The 21661-nt window shown below is 38.7% G+C and overlaps 1 protein-coding gene across 1 annotated transcript; it reads right to left on the bottom strand.

Annotated features, from left to right (window-relative positions):
* Positions 1-10364: 10364 nt before the first annotated feature.
* LOC149841800 (SUMO-conjugating enzyme SCE1-like) lies at positions 10365-19748 on the bottom strand. The gene is made up of 5 exons (XM_089998698.1): positions 19593-19748; positions 19433-19516; positions 11259-11411; positions 10837-10950; positions 10365-10733 (listed from the first exon to the last, which is right to left on the bottom strand). The coding sequence occupies exons 1-5, from the start codon at positions 19659-19661 to the stop codon at positions 10671-10673; spliced, it is 483 nt and encodes a 160-aa protein (XP_089854824.1). The 5' UTR covers positions 19662-19748; the 3' UTR covers positions 10365-10670.
* Between the last annotated feature and the right edge of the window lie 1913 nt (positions 19749-21661).

Below are 21661 nucleotides of genomic sequence, written 5' to 3'. Positions count from 1 at the left end.
TGATTTGTGAGCAAAATATCATGGCGCCCCGATACAACTTGTGTAGCACCAAAGCTAAGGCAATTGCTGAAGTCAAGGAAATGGGTTCATCTCGGGGCCACGAGCAGATGGCTGAGACTGTCAACTGACTGATGGTTGATGTGACTTCGCATGAGAAAGCGATTTCATACGCAGTTGAGTCGTTCGAAGGACTGCAGGATGACAAGGTGAAAAGCATGCGTAAGCAAGTGAACTTGCTGATGGGACAAGTTACTTTGCTGACTACGATAGTGACTATCCTGTAGACTGAAGTAGGGGAGCTTCAGTTGAAGAACCGCACTCTGCAGCGGACAATGACCTTAAATGGCGATAGGCCATCAAAGATAGATGTGTCGAGGCCAGCGAAGTTTAATGGTTCTAGGGATAGCAATGCTATAGAGAACTTTTTATTCCAGGTGAAAAACTACTTGGATATTCAGAATGTATTGATTGAGGACCTCAGGGAGAAGGCAGCATCAACTCTACTTGATAGAGATATGATAGCTTGGTGGAGACAGAAACATAGCGACATAGAAAGAGGGCACTGTGTGATTGATACCTTTGAAGCCTTCAAAATTGAGCTACGAAACTACTTTATGCCTCAGAATGTATAATGACAAGCTTATCGGATGGTGTCAGAATTGAAGCACATTTGAGCCTTGATAAACTACATCAAGACGTTCTAGAAGCCCATGCTAGATGTACTCAATATGTCAGATGAAGACAGACTCAACTGGTTTATTGTAGGACTACAACCTTGGGTACAATTCAAAGTGGAAATGAGCAATCCCGAGACTTTGGAAGAAGCGTATATGATGGCCGAGTGGCTGGTGAATATACAACGCAAGTCCTTCACTCCATCGACTAAGGCTGGGAGGAAGCCAGAAAGAGAAAGCGTCGACCCAACACCATTCTGACAAGAGGCAAAATTATAAAAAATACAATAATAATGATAATAAAGGGCCGGTTGTGACTTGTTGGTTCTATGATGATAGACATATCGCTAAGAAATGTTCAAAGCTCCTTGTGAGGAACGATGGACAGGCCAATGCAGTGCAAGTATAGAGTAGTGATGTCAAGGTCGTGCAACCTAGGATGGGAGCCATGCAGACTATCAATGCAGTTAGAAGTTGCACAACCGAGAGCATGCAGTTAACAACGAACTCATGTATTTGGAAGTCATTGCAAATGAGAAGTCTATTATGACAATGATAGACTTCTAGGCCACACATAACTTCGTCTCGTGGGAATAGGCAGATTGGTTAGGCTTGAAGCCTAAGCCAAAGCAGAGGACCATCAAGACGATGAACTCTAAGGCCAAGCCAATCCTTGGTGAAGCAAGGGATATGGCTATCCAAATTGGGAGTTGGCCCGACAAAGCCAACTTTTCAATGGTGTCCTTGGATGACTTTTGAATGATTTTTTGGCATGGAGTTTCTTCACAGCCAAAATGTGATGATGCTACCAAAGGTTAACTCATTGATAATCATGGAGCCAAACTCTTCACACTTGGTGCAATACCTTACTCTTGGAAGCAAGTCTTCAATGCTATCAGCTATGCAAATAAAGAAGGGCGTTAAGCGAGGAGATCAGACATTCTTAGCTATCGTGCACACTGAAGAAGGAAAGGTGAAAGTAGTAGTATTGCCGACCTTTGACCCACTGTTGGCTGAGTTTCGATGAGTGATGCCATCAAAACTGTCGAAGCGTATGCCGCTAAGACATGAGGTTGACCACAAGATAGAGTTGACCCCTGGAGTAAAGCCGCCTGCCATGACTCCTTATCGCATGGGGCCAACTGAATTTAAGGAGCTGCATAGGTAGTTGGACGAGATGTTGGAGGCAATTATTATTCATCTTTCTAAAGCACCCTTTGGTGCCTCAGTACTCTTCGAAGTTAAGCATGATGGTTCCAAACAGCTATATGTGAATTACTGTGCATTGAATAAGGTCATGGTGAAGAACAAGTATCTATTGCCACTGATAGCGGACTTGTTTGATCAGCTAGGCAGTGTCTGTGTCTTTTCAAAGCTAGATCTGTGATCGGGTTACTGGCAGGTGAGGATTGTTGATGGTGATGAGCGTATGATGACTTGTGACACTCACTATGATGCCTATGAATTTCTAGTGATGTCATTTGGGATGACTAATGCATCGGCCACATTCACGACGTTAATGAATAATATCTTCTACCCTTACTTATATAAGTTCATGGTAGTCTATCTCGTCGATATCGTAATTTATAGCAGCAACATGGATGAACATGTCTGGCACTTGTGAACAATGCTTCAGGTGTTGAAGGAGAATGATCTCTATGTTAAGCAAGAAAAATGTCTCTTTGGCCAGAAGGAGATCAGTTTCTTTGGCTACGTCAAGGGGCATGGTTTGCTGCACATGGATGGGCAGAAGATAAGAGCCATTTAGAAATAGAATCCACCAACCAAGGTGCCAGAGTTACGATCATTCATTGGCTTGGCAAGCTATTATCGGTGATTCAACAAAAGCTACTCTCTCATTGTTGCACCCCTCATAGATTTGCTGAAGAAGAATCAGGTATGGCTCTGAATAGGAGTCTGCCAAGATGCCTTCGATGGCTTGAAGAAGGCTCTGGTGAGAGAACCAATGTTGTGATTGTCGGACCACTGAAGACCCTTTGAAGTCCACACAGACGCTTCAGACTTTGCCATTAGTGGAGTTATTATATAGGAGGGCCATCCAATTGCTTATGAGAGTCAAAAGCTAAAGGATGCAAAGATGCGTTATACTTAGGGGTGACAATTTCTTACATGACCCGCCAACCCGACCTGCCAACCAGGCTGTTAGGCAGGTTCGGGTTTGGTTTGGTTTAAATGGGTTCGTGTCGTAAACGAGTCGACCTGTCTAACCCATTTATTAAATGGGTCAGGTTCGTGTTAGGGGTATGCCAACCCGCCAACCTGGATGACCCGTTTAATAAATAGGTTAGGAGGGCGGGTCAACCCATTTACCCAAACTCGACCTGCCAACTCGTTTACCCAACCCCGACCCGCCCGCCAACCCATTTACCTGTTTACTCAAACCCGACATGCCAACTCATTTACCCGTAAACCCTGAACCCGACCCGCCAACCCATTTACCCGACCCATTTATTAAACGGGTTAACCGTGTTGTGTCAGGTTACCCATTTAATAAATGGGTCGGGTTTGTGTTTGCCACAACTGACCCATTTAATAAACGGGTCAGGTTCGTGTTGAGGTATGCTGACCTGCCAACTCAACCTGATTGCCACCCCTAGCTATACTGTGCACGAGCGTGAGATGACGACTATCGTGCACTGCCTCAGGACCTGGTAACACTATCTTCTGGGTGCCTAGTTCGTCATCAAGACGGACAACGTTGTCATGAGCTATTTCTAAACGCAGAAGAAGCTGACAGCCAAGCAAGCTCAATGACAAATGTTTTTAGCTGAGTTTGACTTCGCTTTGGATTATAAGGTGGGGAAGACCAACATTGTTGTTGATGCTTTGAGTCACAAGGCAAAACTGGTGGTTGTGCGGGCGGAGCCTTCCGAAGTTTGATTGGAGAGTTCATTATTTTACTGCATCTGTGAAGGAATACAATAGTACATGACAGCGTAACATCTTGTCTCTTTAGTGCAGACGGAAAAGACTTGGTGATTTTGGCTATAGGACGACCTCCTTGTGATAAAAGGGGGATGCATCTTCACGTTGCAGTGGGAAAGTCTTCGCCACAAATTGCTTAAGAAGTGCCATGATACTTTATGGGCTGGTCATCCAGGTCAGGAGCAGACCTTAGCACTCCTTGAGCGTAGTTACTATTGACCGCAGATGAGAGACGATGTAGAGGGGTATGTATGAACGTGCTTCATTTTTCAGCAAGACAAGGGGACCAATCAGAAGACTGCAGGCCTCCTTGAGCCTCTATCTATTTCAGAATGTCATTGGGAAAGCATTTTCATGAACTTCATTGTTAGCCTGCTGAAGGTAAATGGCTTCAGCTCCATCCTGGTGGTGGTGGATCATTTCTCTAAATACGTCACCTTCATCTCAGCTTCCAAAGAGTGCCCTGCATAGTTATTCGTTAAGAATGTTGTAAAGCACTAAGGTATACCAAGAAGCATTATGAGCGATTGTGATGCTTGTTTCACAAGAAAATTCTGGCATGAAGTATTTCGGCTACTCGACTTTGATCTGCTATTTTCAATAAGTTTTCACCCATAGACCGATGGGCAAATGGTGTACATCAACAAAATATTGCAACAATACCTCATGCGCTTTGTTAGTGCCAATCAAAAGGATTGGGTGAAGCCCCTGGACGTGGCCCAATTCTGCTACAATTTTTAGAAGAGTGAGTCTTTAAGCCATAACCCGTCTGAGATAGCTACGGAACAACAACCATTGTCCCCGCACACTCTAGCTGCACAGAAAAAGGGAAGGTCATCATTTGCCTGTTAGTTTGTTAGAGATTGGCACAAGCAGACCCAGTTGGTGAAAGCATTTCTGCACAAAATGGCTAAGAGGATGAAAAAGTGGATGGATAAGCATCGTTGGCCAGCTGGGTTCCATATTGAGTACTAAGTGTTGGTGAAACTTTACCTGGATCACACAAGCATCTTCTGTGGATGGTACCGCGGATTGATTAGGAAGTACAAGAGATTATTCATCATCACTAAGAAAGTGGGCAACCTAGCGTACAAGCTGGACCTGCCTCCAGACTTTAAGGTGCACCCGGTGTTTCACGTGTGCAACCTAAAACCGTTATATGCAAACGAGGAGGATCTAGAACGTAGCATGCGACAACACGCTTCTATTCTGTAGAGGGTCCCGATAGCACAACGGGTCGAGAAGTGTCTCAGCAAGATCCTTCGCTACAATGTCAACTACTTGGGCGAAGCGAAAAAGTATTTGGTGCAGTGGAAGGAGTCAACGGAGCCAACGTGAGATCTAACATTCTGGATGAAGAGTCGCTACTCTGCCGAAGTCAGGGCCTACCACAAAATAGATGACATCGAGGATAGCGCATGAATTGAAGGGAAGAGCCTATTACCCTGTGAACTACTTTATACAGTTATGTCTAGGGTTTGTTTTGCTTTGGTTGAATCTTGATGTAAAGTATTGAGTCACTTGTAACTTTCTTCGTGCCACCCTTCTACTTTGGTTGAGGTTGATCAATACCCTGAAGGGCTAGCCCGTAGATTTGAATTATAATATACCTACAGGCAAAATTATGAATGATTGCAAATGTGTTGAGTTATTTTTTGTTTACCTTTGTTGTGATTGTTTCTAAGTGATTGCAATTTCTCTCCCTCTCTTTTCTTTCGCTCTCTTGCACTCTCAGTTATCTAAGCTTCCACAAGTGGCAAGCGATTGATCGAAAGGCTTGTGGTAGTAAGAAAGGACCATCACGCCACACTGACCTATTGAAGAAATAGGCCCATAACAGAGGCTACCATTTGGCTAATCTCTGTTTTATGTTAAAAGATGCAAAAAAAAAATGTAAGATATCTTCTTCCTTGCCCTAGTACCTTGCACTTTGGCAAAAAAAAAACTGTGGAGATGGTGGCTACTATTCTCATGCTGGTGGCACATTTGGAAAGAATGAAATAGAAGGGTCTTTCAAGGCAATCATTCCAACTGTAAGCATATTCAGCAGTATATCATCAGGGACATTCAGTTTTTTGCCAATGCAAAGTAGCATGAGGAAGACCGCAGCCACACAAGTTTCATCAGTTTGAACAATTCTTAGCCTTACTGTATGCTTCTTGCAATGCTTTCTGACTAGGGGTGGGGAACTAGTCGGGCAGCCTTTTGGGAAAAGCCGACCGGGCCCATCATAGGCCAGGTTTGGGTCAAGGTTTTAGTCCTCACCCATTCACTACCGGGCTGACCCGGTGGGCATGAGCTACCTAATTAATTGCGTAAGATATAAGATATATGGTTGGATTAACTTTTTGAAAACTAGAAAGATAATTAGTTGGGTTTGTTAAATATTACTATGTACCTAATCAGATAAATTAGTCTTATGGAAACTAGAAAGATAATTAATAGGGTGCATGGGATTGTTGGTTTACCATTTACATCATTGCCTTTGATGGATTGGTGGAGATTTTGCATGTCTATGATGTGCATGGAATATAGAGTGTTTAATATGATGATGCATTACCATGCACTGCATCCATCCAGAACAAATGGTTTTGGGCCGGACTGGGTCATGGGTTGCTTTCCAAACCCGATCCTGTTAAGAACCGGGGCTAAACCTGATCCACTACTAAACGGACCGGGTCATGCTCAAAGCCCGACGGGCAGAGCCGGGCTGGTCTGATGCCCAACCCTATATCTGACTGCTTTTGATCTTGCTGGAAAGTGATTGCCTATCACTTTCCCCATCTCTGTAATGACTTTTCCTATTCACTTTCAATTAAAAAAAAAGGACCACTCAATTTTAGGGGCAACTCGTGAATGTCACCAAGCCAAAGGGACATCATGAGTTCGAAACCCATGGGTGTGCATCCCTTGCCGTGAGCCCAAAGCTCGGTGTACTCCTTGGTGGGCAAGGGAAGCTGGGATTTTTACCCAATTACACCAATGAGTTCACAAATGAGTGAGGTGGTTTTCCTCTATTATCCCGAAAAAAAAAATCAACTCAGGCAATAACAGCACCAGAAACCAAAGAGAACGCTTGGGAAGTGAGCCTTTCAACCTCCCTTTTCTTGTTCCCTACGCACCCTCCAAATAAAGAATTCTAATGCATTTTCATGCTCAAAATGAATAAGGATAGCTAACAAGAGAGAACAAACCAGCCAACAATAAAGATATATGGTTAAGATGGATTTCAACTATAAACCAGGAACAAAAGGGCTGAAGAAAATAAGCACATTTTCACCAATGGGGGCTCTGCTTGTATGGTAGAAGCAGCTAGGGCACGTCACCTTGTGTTGGGACGTTGCATGTTCAAAACCCAATGGTATAGTTGTATAACTGGTAGGGTCTTTCTAAACCCAGCTTGCCTTTAAAAAAGAATACACATTTTCATAGAACTAGGAGCCTCTATAAGTTATCGTAAGGCTTAATCAATGAAAGCCCCAAGACTATAAGATGCGTGACACCAAATCGTATATGATACAGGTATTCTGAAGTTCCTACTAAAATCAGCAACCAGCTGCTAAAAGCCATTGGATATGGGAAACTGAGGAACTCGGTGACAAGAGAAGCAACTGAAGACTATGTGCTTTGTCTTTTTGGCAGGCCCATTATGCTTTTTGCATATCTAAAGAAGAATTATACTTAACTCTCATTGTAGAAAGTATGAATAGTTGGAATTCCAAACAAAGAAGAGACAAGATCCAAGCTGGAATTTGAAAGGATACTACAACCGGATACCCTTACCATCTGAAGAGTAAAGGACTGTACCCTGCAGGCTCAGCCTGAGTTGAACATGCTGTGTCCTGTAAGCGAAGAGATCAACAAAAAAAGCGCTATGCAGAAACAAAAAATATATCCAGTAGCATCTATTTAAGGTACATGTATTCTGCAGAACAAAGTAGTGATGGGAGTGTAGTGAAGCTTGGTGAGCAAGATATACCGGTGAATGATTATTTCAAATATTTGGGATCCATCATTCAAAAGTATGGAGAAATTGATGGAGATGTAAATCATAGGATAAAGGTTGGGTGGATGAAATGGAAAAGTGCTACTGGAGTGCTGTGCGATCGTAGAATGCCATTGCGGTTGAAGGGAAAGTTTTATAGGACGACTATTAGACCCGCTTTACTATATGGTACGGAATGTTGGGCTGCCAAGAGACATCATATTCAAAAAATGAGTGTAGCTGAGATGCGAATGCTTAGATGGATGTGTGGAAATACAATAAAAGATAAGATTCGGAACGAAGAGATACGTAAGAAGGTAGGTGTTGCACCCATTGAAAATAAGATGCGAGAGAATCGTTTACGGTGGTTTGGACATATTCGGCGAAGGCCTAATGATGCTCCAGTTAGAAGGTTGGAGAAATGGGAAAATATATTAGTTAAAAGAGGTCGGGGTAGGCCTAGGAAGACTTGGATGGAGATGATAGGAAAGGATATGAATGCTTTGAACCTCACCGAGGACATGGCGTTGGATAGAAATGATTGGAGGAAAAGGATTCATGTGGAAGACCCAAAATGAATTTCTTTTTTGGTTCATATCGCTGACCCCAATTGTTTTGGGATGAAGGCGTAGTTGTTGTTGTTGTTGTTGTTGTTTGTATTCTGCAGAACAAACATTCTACACACTCAAAGTCATAGATCATTGACCATTTATTGGGTCAAATATCAAAATCCATCTGCTGTTTAGAGGAACTTCTAGGCATGCTGTTGCTTTAGTTTGCATGCCTCGTGTTGACAAAACATGCATGCTACAAGGCTTCATGCACAGTCAAACTTGTTGCACACAGTCATCAGTGTCTCTAGGTTCTTCAGTGTTTTTTCTAATGTTGATGTATGGTTACTTTAAAAAAAACGATATTATACACTAATATATCGTATATGCATTATATGATACAGACCTGACCTTGACACACTTTAAAAAAGCCTGAATCCTAATTTTGTTTTTTGGGTTTTAAAGATCTCTTGATGGCCAATTCTCTCATTTGTGTAGAGGCCATTAGAAAGGTATCTACACACCTTGTGAGTCGTGAGAGCGATTTGGAGGCCCATCGCAAGAGAGAAAGCTTTTATGATTTCATCAAGAGTGCATTTACATCATTTTTTTACTCAAGAAAATGGGTAAAAAACTTTATTCTTTACTTCATTTTTTAAGGAAGATGGCGTCAAGCGATCCGGCATGTGAGTGAAACCGATTTTATTTTGTGCATTTTATCATTGTTTCATGTGTTATAACTTTTTAAATTTTTTGCTATTTTTTCTTTTTTTTCAAAATTTATGATTGTTTACAAAACAATACCTAGCTTATTTTGGGGCCGTCTGTTATGAATTACGATAAGATACTTATAACTTTGTTTTTTTCTTGATCCTGGCTTTTATTTTGTAGTTACCTAACTTTTTCCTTCATAAAATTTCAGTTTATCACTAAATATTCATCAATCATGATCGTTGAACTATTACAGAATTCACATTTTGAAAAAACATGAATGTTGCACATACCCGCGCTTGTGCACGTACATACCCGCGTGCTAGTTTAGAACATGAATGTTGCACATACCCGCGCTTGTGCACACACATACCCGCGTGCTAGTTTTACAAAACCGTCATACCAATCAGGACTGCAATGTGTAGTGTACCCCTTGCACATTCTAATCTGTGACAAGCGTGTACTCGTGCAGGGACGTATATCAAACAGAATTTGACCACAGCAATTCTTAAACAACCAATATGTTCACCAGTATCAGTCAGCACCAAGCACCATCAGATTATTTTTTTTCCTTAGTGTCACGTATAGCAAACAGAATTCGACCACAGCAATTCTTAAACAACCAATATGATCACCAGTATCAGTCAGCACTAAGCACCATCAGATTATTTTTATTTTCCTTAGTGTCACCCTGTTCAAGAGGTGACTCAGATTCCAAACAGGTCCTCGAAGAGACTGGTTGAAAGAGAATAGATGGCTCAGATCTTTCGTAATCTGAAAATGCAATAATATGCAATATAAATATATATTCCATGTATAAATAACATGGAATGTTTACCAGCCAGCTCATGTGCGGCTCGTCTCATCAGAGCTCTAGCTCGGCTTGGCTAATCACGAACATGAGCCAAGCCACGAACTCAATCCATTGGTAAGCGAGCTGGGGTCGGCTCGTTTACCAGCCCTCGTGAAAAAAGATCAGTGCAATATGATTCACTGCACCTGGTCACCTTCCATCTTAGAAACAGGGCTGTCAGTTGTTGGCCCAAGATATGATGGAGGGCTATCAGGTGCAGCAGCACGCTAAAAGTGCGCAATCACATTGCACCTGATCCTCCCTCCTACAAACAGCTCAAAAGTCTTTTTTCATGATAAACTTTTTTAATGATTTTTCAAAATGTTCCATATTTCTCAAGCTCTTTGCAAGAAAGTCTCATTAACAATAAACTACTTAAAAGTATTCAAAATAGTACGAAGACAAACTGCCAAATCTTTTTTAACAACATATCGACTTACCTATAAAAATCATTTTTTAATATCCCAATTTTTTTTTGGTCTGGCAAAACAATACATCTGCGATTTTCTTTTTGAAAATGAAATAGTGGCAGAACCATCTCTTATGGCAAACTGAGCGGGTGAAAAGCTGAAGCTAACACATATCATCATAAAACCAATGTGCCCCACCACAGAAGCAGAAGCTGGAAACACAAAAAACACGAATAAGCTGGAAAATCAGAAAACCAAGTAGCTTCCAAACTAGAACCCAACCGGCATGTATCTATAATGTACACCGCCATGGCCTTCATCTAGAACAGAGTTACAGAAATGAGGCAAAACACAATATATAGATGTCACACAGACCATATTGATCCAAGTCTGATACAGAAGAACACTCCAAACTTCAGAGTAGTCCACTCAATAAAAGATGGAAGATACCATAGATAAAAATACAGTGAATGCATTAGTCCGTCTGGTCAACAGCCATGTCATGAGCAATGGAATGAGTGACACCGGATTCAGCATGAACTACAAGAGCGGCGGGTATTGCTTGGACTGCAGCCTAACTCGTCTTTTGTATTCTGTTGGGTCCTGCAGTTATGTTGTGGATTGAATCATGTTAAGAGGTCTCTAAGGATCATCAAACCATTTGAGATAAAATGTGAACATAGTTCCAAAAAAGGAAAATATAGACCTGGATAAAGAGATGATATCCATCAGTCTGAGCAGGATCTGCTGGATTTGGCTGATCAAGTAAATCTTGTATTCCAACAAGTATTTGCTTCACTGTGATGGCCGGCCTCCATCCCTGTGCAGAAGTGTCAGCAAATGAAGCATTAGTGGATTTATGGAGCCCAGTCCTCTGTTTGTGAAAGTTTTATGAAAGTCAAGACCAAAGCTGCAGTTCATGTCAAGTAGTCAATGAACTCCAGAATCAGATTTGAGTTCATCAGCAACTCCAGATCAAGATCAGCCAAAGGATTCAGGGAATTAATGAGATTCTCAACTCAGGATGATAATCAAGTCCGCCTGAGCCACCTGAGCCCCTTCTGGAAAATCATAGTGAAAACCCAGAAAACTGAAGCATTATGGAGCACATGAGATGTTTTTACTTACACTGTCCTCGTTAAGAATAGAGAGGCACACAGTTCCAGATGGGTATACATTGGGATGGAAGAAACCGGAAGGAAACTTGCACTTGGGGGGTTTGCTTGGATAGTCCTCGCTAAAGTGGAGAGTTATGGGGTAGTAACCACCATCCCAGTCAGTCTGTAACATCAAGCAATATCCATCACATAGAAATGCCAGAAAAAGTATTTTTACAATCCATGTTAGGAAGAGAGAAAAGACAACCTCTTCACAGAAGTTAAATAAAGAGGACTAATCATCACATGCTCTGGTAAAAACAAAGTGATGAATGTCCATTGCTTGGTGGTGATGATACTTAACAATGATCCAGTTCGTACGTATTGCAGGTTTTCACATCTTTGAAGATGGACACATCTCAGAGTTCATCTTGCCAATCAGACACAATCTCAGGGTTGCACCTCATGTTACAGCACCATGTTGTAACGGAATACTTCTTCAGCTGAAGTCATTGTTGATGCCTTTTATTTGAATATTTCTATTTTATTTAAAATACCACTGCTTCACTTAAAAAGATACTGTTAATGAAGAATTGCTGATTACATAAATGCACGAGTAGAACTGCCAATTGTGCATTTGGTAATGAACACTTTGTTGGTTGTCTTCACTGGTGAGAACTAGTCACATGCAACCGTAAATCAAAACTTACAGCTCTTCCAATGTTGCATGCATTCATTAAGCAACACTTAATGGTTATCCTCGCAAGTAAAACACTTTGAATTTTGCTAACAAACACCTACCATCTTCATGCATGGGTAGAATTTGTGTCATTATTATATCAAGTTGTAGGCATCAATGCTGCAAAAATCATATCATGTTTAACAACATGCTATGACTTTTCAGTGTACTGCAGGAATAACCAATACTAAATTGGTGTATACTATTGACTATGTCAGCCCATAACTATGATCTGGGCTGAACTGAGTAACCTAAAAGTGGCTCAGTTTGTTTACCAGCCCAAACGAAAATAAAGTGTAAAATTTTTGAGAGGTTAAATACTAAAGTTCAAGTAACTATATACACGAGTGATCTGTTTGTTAGGACCCTATAAAAAATCATAGTTGCAGGTATTTTTGCTTAATCTGTACCTATAGATGTGCTTTTTGTTGTTTTTTACCAAAAAGAAATGTTTCAGCATTAAATTTCAGTGGAATATGAGCCTTTGATATTTTTATTTCTCTGACAACACATCTGAGCTCCGAGGCGCAGGTAAATTTCAGTTCAAGGCATGAAACATGCCTTGAGGCGCAGGTATAAAGCGTAAAAGCCCCGAGGCGTGCACCTCAAGGTGAGGCGTATACACCTAATTTTTCATTTTTTGTTCTGTGACAGAACTTATGTCACTCATCTCTCGCAGTCACTCTCTCGTCTCTCACTCATCTCTCACTCGCAGTGCTCTCTCTCATCTCTCTCTCGTCTCTCACTCATCTCTCACTCGCCTTTCACTAGTCTCTCACTCGTCTCCCACCTCTCGTCTCGGTCTCTCCCACCTCTCTTTGTCTCGTCTGTCAACCTAACCCGAGCTTGCCTTTCGGAAGAAGAAGAAGAAAGGTATACCTGATCTCCCACCTCTCTATATCTTTGAATGTTTGACTGACAAATTTTTTTTGTAAAATTGTGCCATTAGCTGCTGCATTTTGGGCTTCTCACTTAATAAAGATGTGGCTAAATTTATAGTTGAGTTGGTTCGGATCTGAGTCCTGATTAATATTTTGTCCTTTGATGCTATGGTTTTCCAATCATCTGCTAAAGGGGTTCACTTGATAAAGATTCAGGTGAAACCGTGAAAGCGATCCTCTTTGAGGTTAATTGGTCTCATCTTGCATTGCTTTTCAGTAAATGTAGCCTAAATCTATAGACTGCACTCCAGGATCTTAAACCTTAGTGTGATCTTTGTTAACTTAATTTATGTTCAATTCTTGTTACATAACTAATACCAAGCGACTAATTTAATGTTAAAAACTCGGTATAACATAATGATTATTTGTGAATGTCTGAGTTGTTAGTTTGGCTTTGCTGTTGGTCATAATGTTTATTCTTAAAACTGGTAAAGAACAACATTAGTGGTTGATTTTTACTATCTGCTGTTTCTAAATTATTTTGTTGTTTTCTTTTCTTGCTAAGTATGCTTGACACCTTATTTTCTTATAATTTTAATTGTGGCTTTAATGTTACTCATCTTCAAGCCATGGTATTTATGCCTCGTTACATGACCACTGCTTGTATTTTGCATGTCGCATAGTAGAAAACAGAATTAGATTGAGTTTCAAATCTGTGTATTGGGGTACAAAATTCTGATATGCAATAACCGAGTAATCTGTGGTTAAAACTTCAGCAACTGTTTAGGTTTCATAATTCATCATTTGTACCTTATGCCTTGTCCAGAATTAGATTGAGTTTCAAATCTGTGTATTGGGGTACAAAATTCTGATATGCAATAACGGAGTAATCTGTGGTTAAAACTTCAGCAACTGTTAGGTTTCATAATTCATCATTTGTACCTTATGCCTTGTTAATAGCTATTGCACTTCACACTTTTTTTCTTTTTTCTTTTTTACTTTTGACATCAAACAAGTGGCTAGTTATATCCCTTAAATAGCCATGTTACATCAACAAGCTTGTATAGGTTCATCTATATGGCTTATATAGAATTTATGTAGCCCTTGTATAAAAAATATGTATGATCAATTTTTTCACAATTATATAATTTGTTTCTAAGTTATATAATTAGTTTTCAAGTTATTTAATTAGTTTCCAAGTTATATATGTTGATTCTTATTGAATATGGATTTGAATTCATTGGATTATATAAAGTATTGTCATAGTTTTTTTAACTCTTTGAGTTTTTATAAATTTATGTGTTAATATATATTTTCTTATATGCATTTTTGCAGTTGAACAATGGGAAGAGACGTAGGATGGGATCATGGAGCTAAAGTTTTAAATCCCACTAAATACCACAAACTCGTAGGACATGTAATTTGCAATTACTGTCATAAAGAGACTACATGAGGCATCTATAGGTTAAAATATCACTTAGCTGACACGAAACATGGTGTAGTCTCTGGTAGTCTCATGTAGTCTCTTGATGTGAAAATGTTTTTTTCAGAATCATCTAAATGATCAGAAGCAGAAGAAATAAGAGAAACAAAACAAGTTCAAAATCGAGAGGAGTGTTTATTTTGGATCATCAACAGGCGATAATGTAAGCAAAGAAACCAGTGGATCGTGTAGTGATGCAAAAAACAAGCACAGATGGTCCCATGGATATCTTTGTGAACAAAAAAGCATGACAAATCACAATAAACACTGCTTTCAAAAGGAAAAAGAGAAAAATCATATGTCGTGTCATTGGTAGATTTTTTTTATTCAAATGCCCTATCATTTAATCATTGCAATAGACCATATTTTAGTGCAATGGTAGAAGCTATTGCAAATTATGGGCGAAGGCCCAAACTGACTTCTTACCATGAGATCAAAACGTGAATTTTGAAGGACGAGGTAGATTGTACTCATAAAATTTTAAAAGAATTAAAAAAAGAATGACCAAAAGTTGGTTGCAACATTATGGCATATGAAAAATGAAGAAACTTAATTAATTTTCTAGTAAACAGCTCATCTGGGACAGTATTTTCCAAGTCCGTTGACATCAGCGATATGAAAGAAACTTATGCAAATTTGTGTTAGTTGTTAAAGAAGTTTGTGAAAGTAATATGGTGCAATTCATTACAGATAATGCACCAAATTATATGGCAGCTGTAAATATGTTAACAGCAAAAAAAAATATGTTTTTTGACACCATGTGCTGCACATTGCTTGAATCTGATGTTAGAAGATATTGGAAAGATATCAATTTTCAAAGATACAATGAATAAGGCAAAAAAAATTACAAGATATATCTATAGTCATGCATGGATATTAAATTTGAAGACAAAGTTCACAAAAAATAAAGAACTTCTACATCTAGTCGTCACTCATTTTGCCACAACATATCTCGCGCTTCATAGTATTTGATGTTATAAGAAAGAGTTGAAGTTGATGTTCTTGTCTTCAAATTTTATATCATCTAATTACTATAAGAAATCTGATGCTAAGAATATTTCTTATATTGTTCTTAATGATCATAAGTTTTAGAATGTCATATCATATGCAATTAAAGTTACACTGTCTCTCGTGAAAGTGTTGCGATTAGTGGATGCAAATGAGTCTCTTATGGGATTTTTGTACGCGACAATGGATATAGCAAAGGAGGAAATTGCTTCAAACCTTGACAAGGTTGAAAAAAAATATAAACCTATTTGAGATATCATTGATAGACGATGAGACTTGCAACTTCATAAGCCTTTGTATGCAACTGCTTAATTAAATCCTTATTTTTATTATGCTAACAACTTCAACCCGGATGGAGAAGTTATGAGTGACTTTTATGATTGTGTTGAAAAATTGGTTTCTAATGCAAATGCTCAATTGAAAATTACAACACAAATCAATGCATTTAAAAAAAACAAAGGATTTGTTTGAGGCAGTCGTTACAACAAGAAAATTAAAAAGTCCTGGTTTTATTTGGGCATGAAAATCCTGAATTGATGAATTTTGCAATTTGAATTCTAAGTTTGACGTGCAGTGCATCGGGCTATGAGAGGAATTGAAGTACTTTCTCATTGGTTTGTGACTTTGTATTTTTATTTTTGAAATACATTTTTATAAGTATAATTATCTTATAATTGATTATCAATTATTTGAAATTATAGGTAAATACAAAACGGAGGAATAGACTTAAACAAGAGGAGATGAATGCATTGATTTTTGTAATGTACACTATGAAATTAAGAGAGGGAAATATAAGGAGGGCTACCAAAGATCCTATATGTCTAGATCATAAAGACTCAAACGATGAGTGGATTGTGGAGAAGGAAGATTCAGTGTTGCCTAGTGATCCCGATTGTTTGGAGGATTCATGGTTGGATCCGAACTTCGACATAAATGTCATTGAGCATGTGCCTATGGAAACTATATTCCTTTTACCCTGCTATGACTATAAATATATTTTTTAATTAAATAAAATAAGTATTTAATACAGAATTTTTTATTAAAGAAAAAAAAAGCAAAAGAAGTGACTGAGGATATGGAGGAAGAAAGTGCAGACGATGAAGAGTCAAAGAATGAGGATGAAGGAGAACCTATTTAAATGGATTCCTCAGATGATGACATTGAATACTTAGATATTAATGACGACGAGACACAAGAAGAACCTAGGCCCTAATTCATATCATATGGCTATGAAAATTTATATGTTTTTTGAGGTCTTTCATTTGTATTTGTGAATGTTAACACTCTAATTTTGAAGAGTTTTGGACAAATATATTAACATTTGGTTGTTAATACTAACATGTATTTTCTAATTATGACATGATGTTGTTAATACTAATATGCATTTTGCTGTTAATGTTAATTTTTTATTGAATGAATGCTCATATTTTATTTCTTAGATACTTGCGTAGATCAAGATCTTGCATTAATGTTACTTTTACATGTTAATCTCATATTTTTTCAACATTTATTTAAGATTTTTTATTTCCTAGTGGTTGTTGCTTCATCAATAAAACATTTTTTATTTATTTATAATTTTAGATATTTTTTAATAGTTTTTTTTTAAGTTTTCAAAAAAAAATTGAGGCTTACGCTTCGCCTCAGATTTTGGTGGAGCATCTCGCTACGCCTTAACGTTTTTCACAACACTGCTACTTAGTAAACTATGACAAACATGTCTACAGGTTCAGATTAAGCAAAAAACACATGCAAGTATGATTTTTTGCTGAGTCCTAACAGGGTGCTTAACAGATCATTATTCTCTCTCTCTCTCTCTCTCTCTCTCTCTCTCTCTCTCTATATATATATATATATATATATATATATATATATATATATATATATATATATATATATATATATCACTGATATCGCCGATATTTTGAAAACATCACAATATTATCGACTATTTCAAGGTAGTCGATAATATCGGCTATCATGATATTTTTAAAATATCACCAGAAACAAAATATTGCGATTTTTTTTAGAAGAAAAACTTTTTTTAAGTTTGCATTTTTTATTTTTTGTTTATTTATATTTTAAAACCTTTAAAACATGTTTCTTTATATTTTTAAAAGAAAATTAATGCAAAAATTATTATTTTCTTAGTTTTTTTTGTTGTTATTTATATTTTTTCAATTTTTCAAACTCCCGAGATTTATCAACTTTTCAAATACCCTCACCGAGAAATTACCTTTAATGATATATATGACTATGATATATATATATATATATATATATATAGTGCTCGTTAGGTGCCCCTTTAGGACCCTGTAAAGACTCATAGTTGCAGGTGTTTTTTTTCTTCATCTGCACCTATAGATGTGTTTGTGATTGATTATTTACCAAAAAAATGCTTTGGATTGAATTAAATATCTTATCATTGTGTTAGACTTTTAGTGCAATATGGGCTGTCAAGTTTTTACCTCTCTGAGAACACATTTAATCATGAAAAAAACCTAATTTAATACATGTTTTCTACTGATAAACGATGATAAGCACATCTAAATTTTGGATTAAATAGAAAACACCAAACTATGATTTTTTTTAGGGTCCCACAAACACATTTCCACACACACACACACACACACACACCTGTGGATGCCTGCCATGAATTATTGTAAACTAGTCGAGCAAGGCACACTGCTCTTATGTAAGAGGTCTGTAGTCAACTCCTCCCATTGATACAACAGTTTTTAACTTGTCATAGTGTATGTTGACTTAAATTTTATGTCTTATGAATGCATAACTACCTGGTTGTTATTGCACGATGCTTATGAATTTTGATCACCCTTATTGTCGCTATCATGGTAATTTTGTTATTACTATTTATTACATATGCATTAATAATCATGTGTTTCATTACTTCCATAACTAATTTTATTTAATATTTTATAGTATATTATGATTCATCAAGCTACACGTTTCCCCATATCTTACACTCTGGCCGTCCAAATATAATGCAATTTTATAACATTGGTAAAGACAATACCAATGAAATTAAGGCATAGAATGCACATTTAGAGAGAAGGACTTAAGAGACAGGAAAGACAAGGTCAACCCAAAAGAGATTCAGCTCACCTAGTGCTTTTAATTATACTATGTGGTGAATACTGTATCCAATTAATGATTTCTATATCACATCACAGCAAAGTTCACTTTGTTTAATGTGTCAATTTAGCAATCAAATTGAACCAACACATATGCTCCAGGAGGAAAATGGAGAAAAAAGTACTCCCATCCAAGGGGTCCAAATGATCAACCTCTCAGTGTGAAAATACACTAAAATCTAAGGGGGTGTTTGGGTGTACCCACTTATCCAGATAAATGCGACAAGCTGGGAAACCACATTATCATCTATAATAGAAGATCCCACTTTCTCCCGTACATCTGGATAAGCGGTTGCATCCAAACACCGCCGAATGGTAATGTCATTAACAAGCCTGATCAAGTTGTATTGCTTGAGAAACACATAAGGCATACTTGTGCAATTCATATTTTCCACGATTCTGACTAAACAGCACTAGTCAGCAAGTACATCGTTGTTCCCAAACTTTTCCTGAGAATCCTAAAAGATAACGTTGCCTACTGAATAATGGCTTGCATGGTCATTCATACTGCAGGATACTGCTAATACCACCCATTATTGCATGGATTAGATGGTATATTCTACGACTTCATTTTTTGGGAGGCACAAAACAACGCATGGCTATAAACAATCAATTCACATAAAGTAAATCAAGGCAGCTAAGAAGATGGAATGATTTCTCTTTGAGGGTAAAACTGAAGAAATTATTGAAAAAAACACAATCTGCATATGAGAAGGGAGTACGTGCAATAGCATGCCGGCACCAAACTCCAATCTAAACACAAACAAAAAACCCTAAGCTCTAGACACATAGTGCCCTAACCCCAAAACCGGCATCCGCTGTCCTCCCGATACAGAAAAATTTGGGCACAAAAAGATCCTACCCGCAATCGAAAGAACAACACCCAGAAACTAATTCATCGGGAAACGAAGAGAACAATCTCGATCGTACTCAGAGACTACTCACCCCCGCTTTCCCCGGGATGCTGCAGTGCCACGCCATCAGATTGACGGTACCATCTGGAAGCGTCTCCGGCTTCGCCACGAAACCCTATAAAACACAGAATACCGTCAAAAATCAAAAAAAAAACAGAGACAGAGACAGAGACAGAGACAGAGAGACGGACGTGGGGATGATTCTTACGCCACGCCTTCCGCTCCTCGGCGAGTCGTCCGCGAGCGATTCCCCCCGACATATCTTTCTTCTTCTTCTGCAGAGAGAGAGAGGGACTTATTGAAGAAGAAGAAGATGATGATGATGATGATCAAATTTTTCTATTCAAAACTTTTGATGGGGAAGGACGGGCTTTTTCTCTAAACATTGATAGGCATGGTCATGAAACAGGAGAAATTACGTTTGGGTGGTTTAAATAGAAATATTTATAGATTATGCTGTTATATACCTAAGGTTTGCTCATTAACTCGTTCATGCTCAGTTCATATAGCTGTTCAGTCGAGAAAGGAGAAACTCATTTATCTTAAACCAGTTGAGTACAAACATATGATGTTCAATTTATTACGGCTCGGGTAAGCTTGTATAGATAAGGTATAAAGGTTTTAAGTATAGACAGTCTGTCAAGATTCGACTTTCATGACCCTGTGAGGTATCAACGGGTCGGTTTGGTTCGGACTTAGGTGGTACTAGACTTAGATCCGATTTTTGGGTATGATATTGAGTCTGAACCTGAGTCTAATCGGGTCCACTATAAGAAAAACCATACCCAGACCTAATAAAAACTAGGGGTGGCAATTTCTGACACAACCCGCCAACCCGACTCTTAGGCGGGTTCGGGTTGGGCTTAAGCCAACCCGTTTAATAAATGGGTCGACCCGCGTAACCCGTTTATTAAACAGGTCGGGTTCGGGTTGGGGGTATGCCAACCCGCCAACCCGGCTGACCCGTTTAATAAACGGGTTAGGCGGGTGGGTCAACCCGCCAACCCGTCTGCCCGACCCGCCAACCCGATCCGTCAACCCTCCAACCCGACCCGCGAACTTGAAAACCCGTTTACCCGACCCAACCCATTTATTAAATGGGTTGGCGGGTCGTGTCGGGTTACCCGTTTATTAAACGGGTCGGGTTCGTGTTTGCCACAGCCGACCCGTTTAATAAACGGGTCAGGTTCCAGTTGAGGTATGCTGACACGCCAACCCACCAACCGGACCCGCCAACCGGACCCGCCAACCCGACCCGATTGCCACCCCTAATAAAAACTATATGAACCGGGGATCATACCCAGTTAAATCATATTTTTTTTCATTTTTGTATTGAAAAATTGTGGGTCTTAATAGGAACTTGGGTTGGGTCCGGGTATGGTATAAAATTTCACAAACTATACTCGAGTCTATATATTAATTTATCACCATACCCGGACCCTATAGAGTCTGGTTTGGGTCGGGTCCAGGTAAACCTGGCCCGTTGTCACCCCTTATGTGGATCCAACCAAGGTTGACTATGTGATCGACAGTGGAATGTTTTCATTTGAGTATATATCTCTCGCTTTAATAATAAAAAAAAAGTAATCACCTGTCTGCAAATACTTTAAAAGAGATGTACTAGTTTGTAGTTTCTCACCTACCCCTAAAATATGGCGTGGAAATTACGCCATATTTTGATAGGGATATCTTGCATGCTTCTATTCCCAATGCCACATGCATGGCATCAGGTGCATGTGCATGCTTCATCCATCATCAGCCATAGAATTGTTCCAAGCTCATTTCTGCACCTGCTTGGTTTCCAACCATTGTCATAAATCTTGTTCTTGGGAAAATTCCTGATGGAATAAATTTGGTGGTTGTTGCAGAAAAGCTAGTTTTTATTTTCTTCAAATCGCAAAAAAATATTGTTACATTGAAAAAATATATATATTTACTACTTACATAACCATTTAAAGCAGTTTTTTTTAGGGTATCTCAAATCCCTTTTAAGAATGTAGTAAGTGTTACTATAAATTTCATTTTAAGGGACTACTAAAACATGGGATTCTCCTTTTCGATAGTTTATGGCTTAAATTCATCTCATATAAGACAGTAACTATTTTAGTTTAAAATTGATTGTTTGCTTCTTTGTTCTCAATCCTTCTTTAGGAGCCCGGTTTTGGCTAGTATATAATTTTTACAAAAAAAAAACATAAATTAAATAAAAAACCTGCAAACATCAACAACACATTGGCAGGCCTCCGGTTGGTAAAATCCT

This window comes from Nuphar pumila, chromosome 3 (genome assembly GCF_984573655.1).
Source record: "Nuphar pumila chromosome 3, dmNupPumi1.hap1.1, whole genome shotgun sequence".
Lineage (NCBI taxonomy): Eukaryota > Viridiplantae > Streptophyta > Magnoliopsida > Nymphaeales > Nymphaeaceae > Nuphar > Nuphar pumila.
Note: the sequence above shows the minus strand (reverse complement) of the source record. Positions and strands in the feature narration are given on the sequence as shown.

Coding starts and splice junctions, on each gene's coding strand:
- LOC149841800 (XM_089998698.1), bottom strand. CDS start 19,661: ATGTCGGGGGGAATCGCTCGCGGACGACTCGCCGAGGAGCGGAAGGCG. Junction 10,951..11,258: donor CTATTCTTAACGAGGACAGT/GTAAGTAAAAAC, acceptor ACTTCTGCACAG/GGATGGAGGCCGGCCATCAC. Junction 10,734..10,836: donor GATATCATCTCTTTATCCAG/GTCTATATTTTC, acceptor ACATAACTGCAG/GACCCAACAGAATACAAAAG.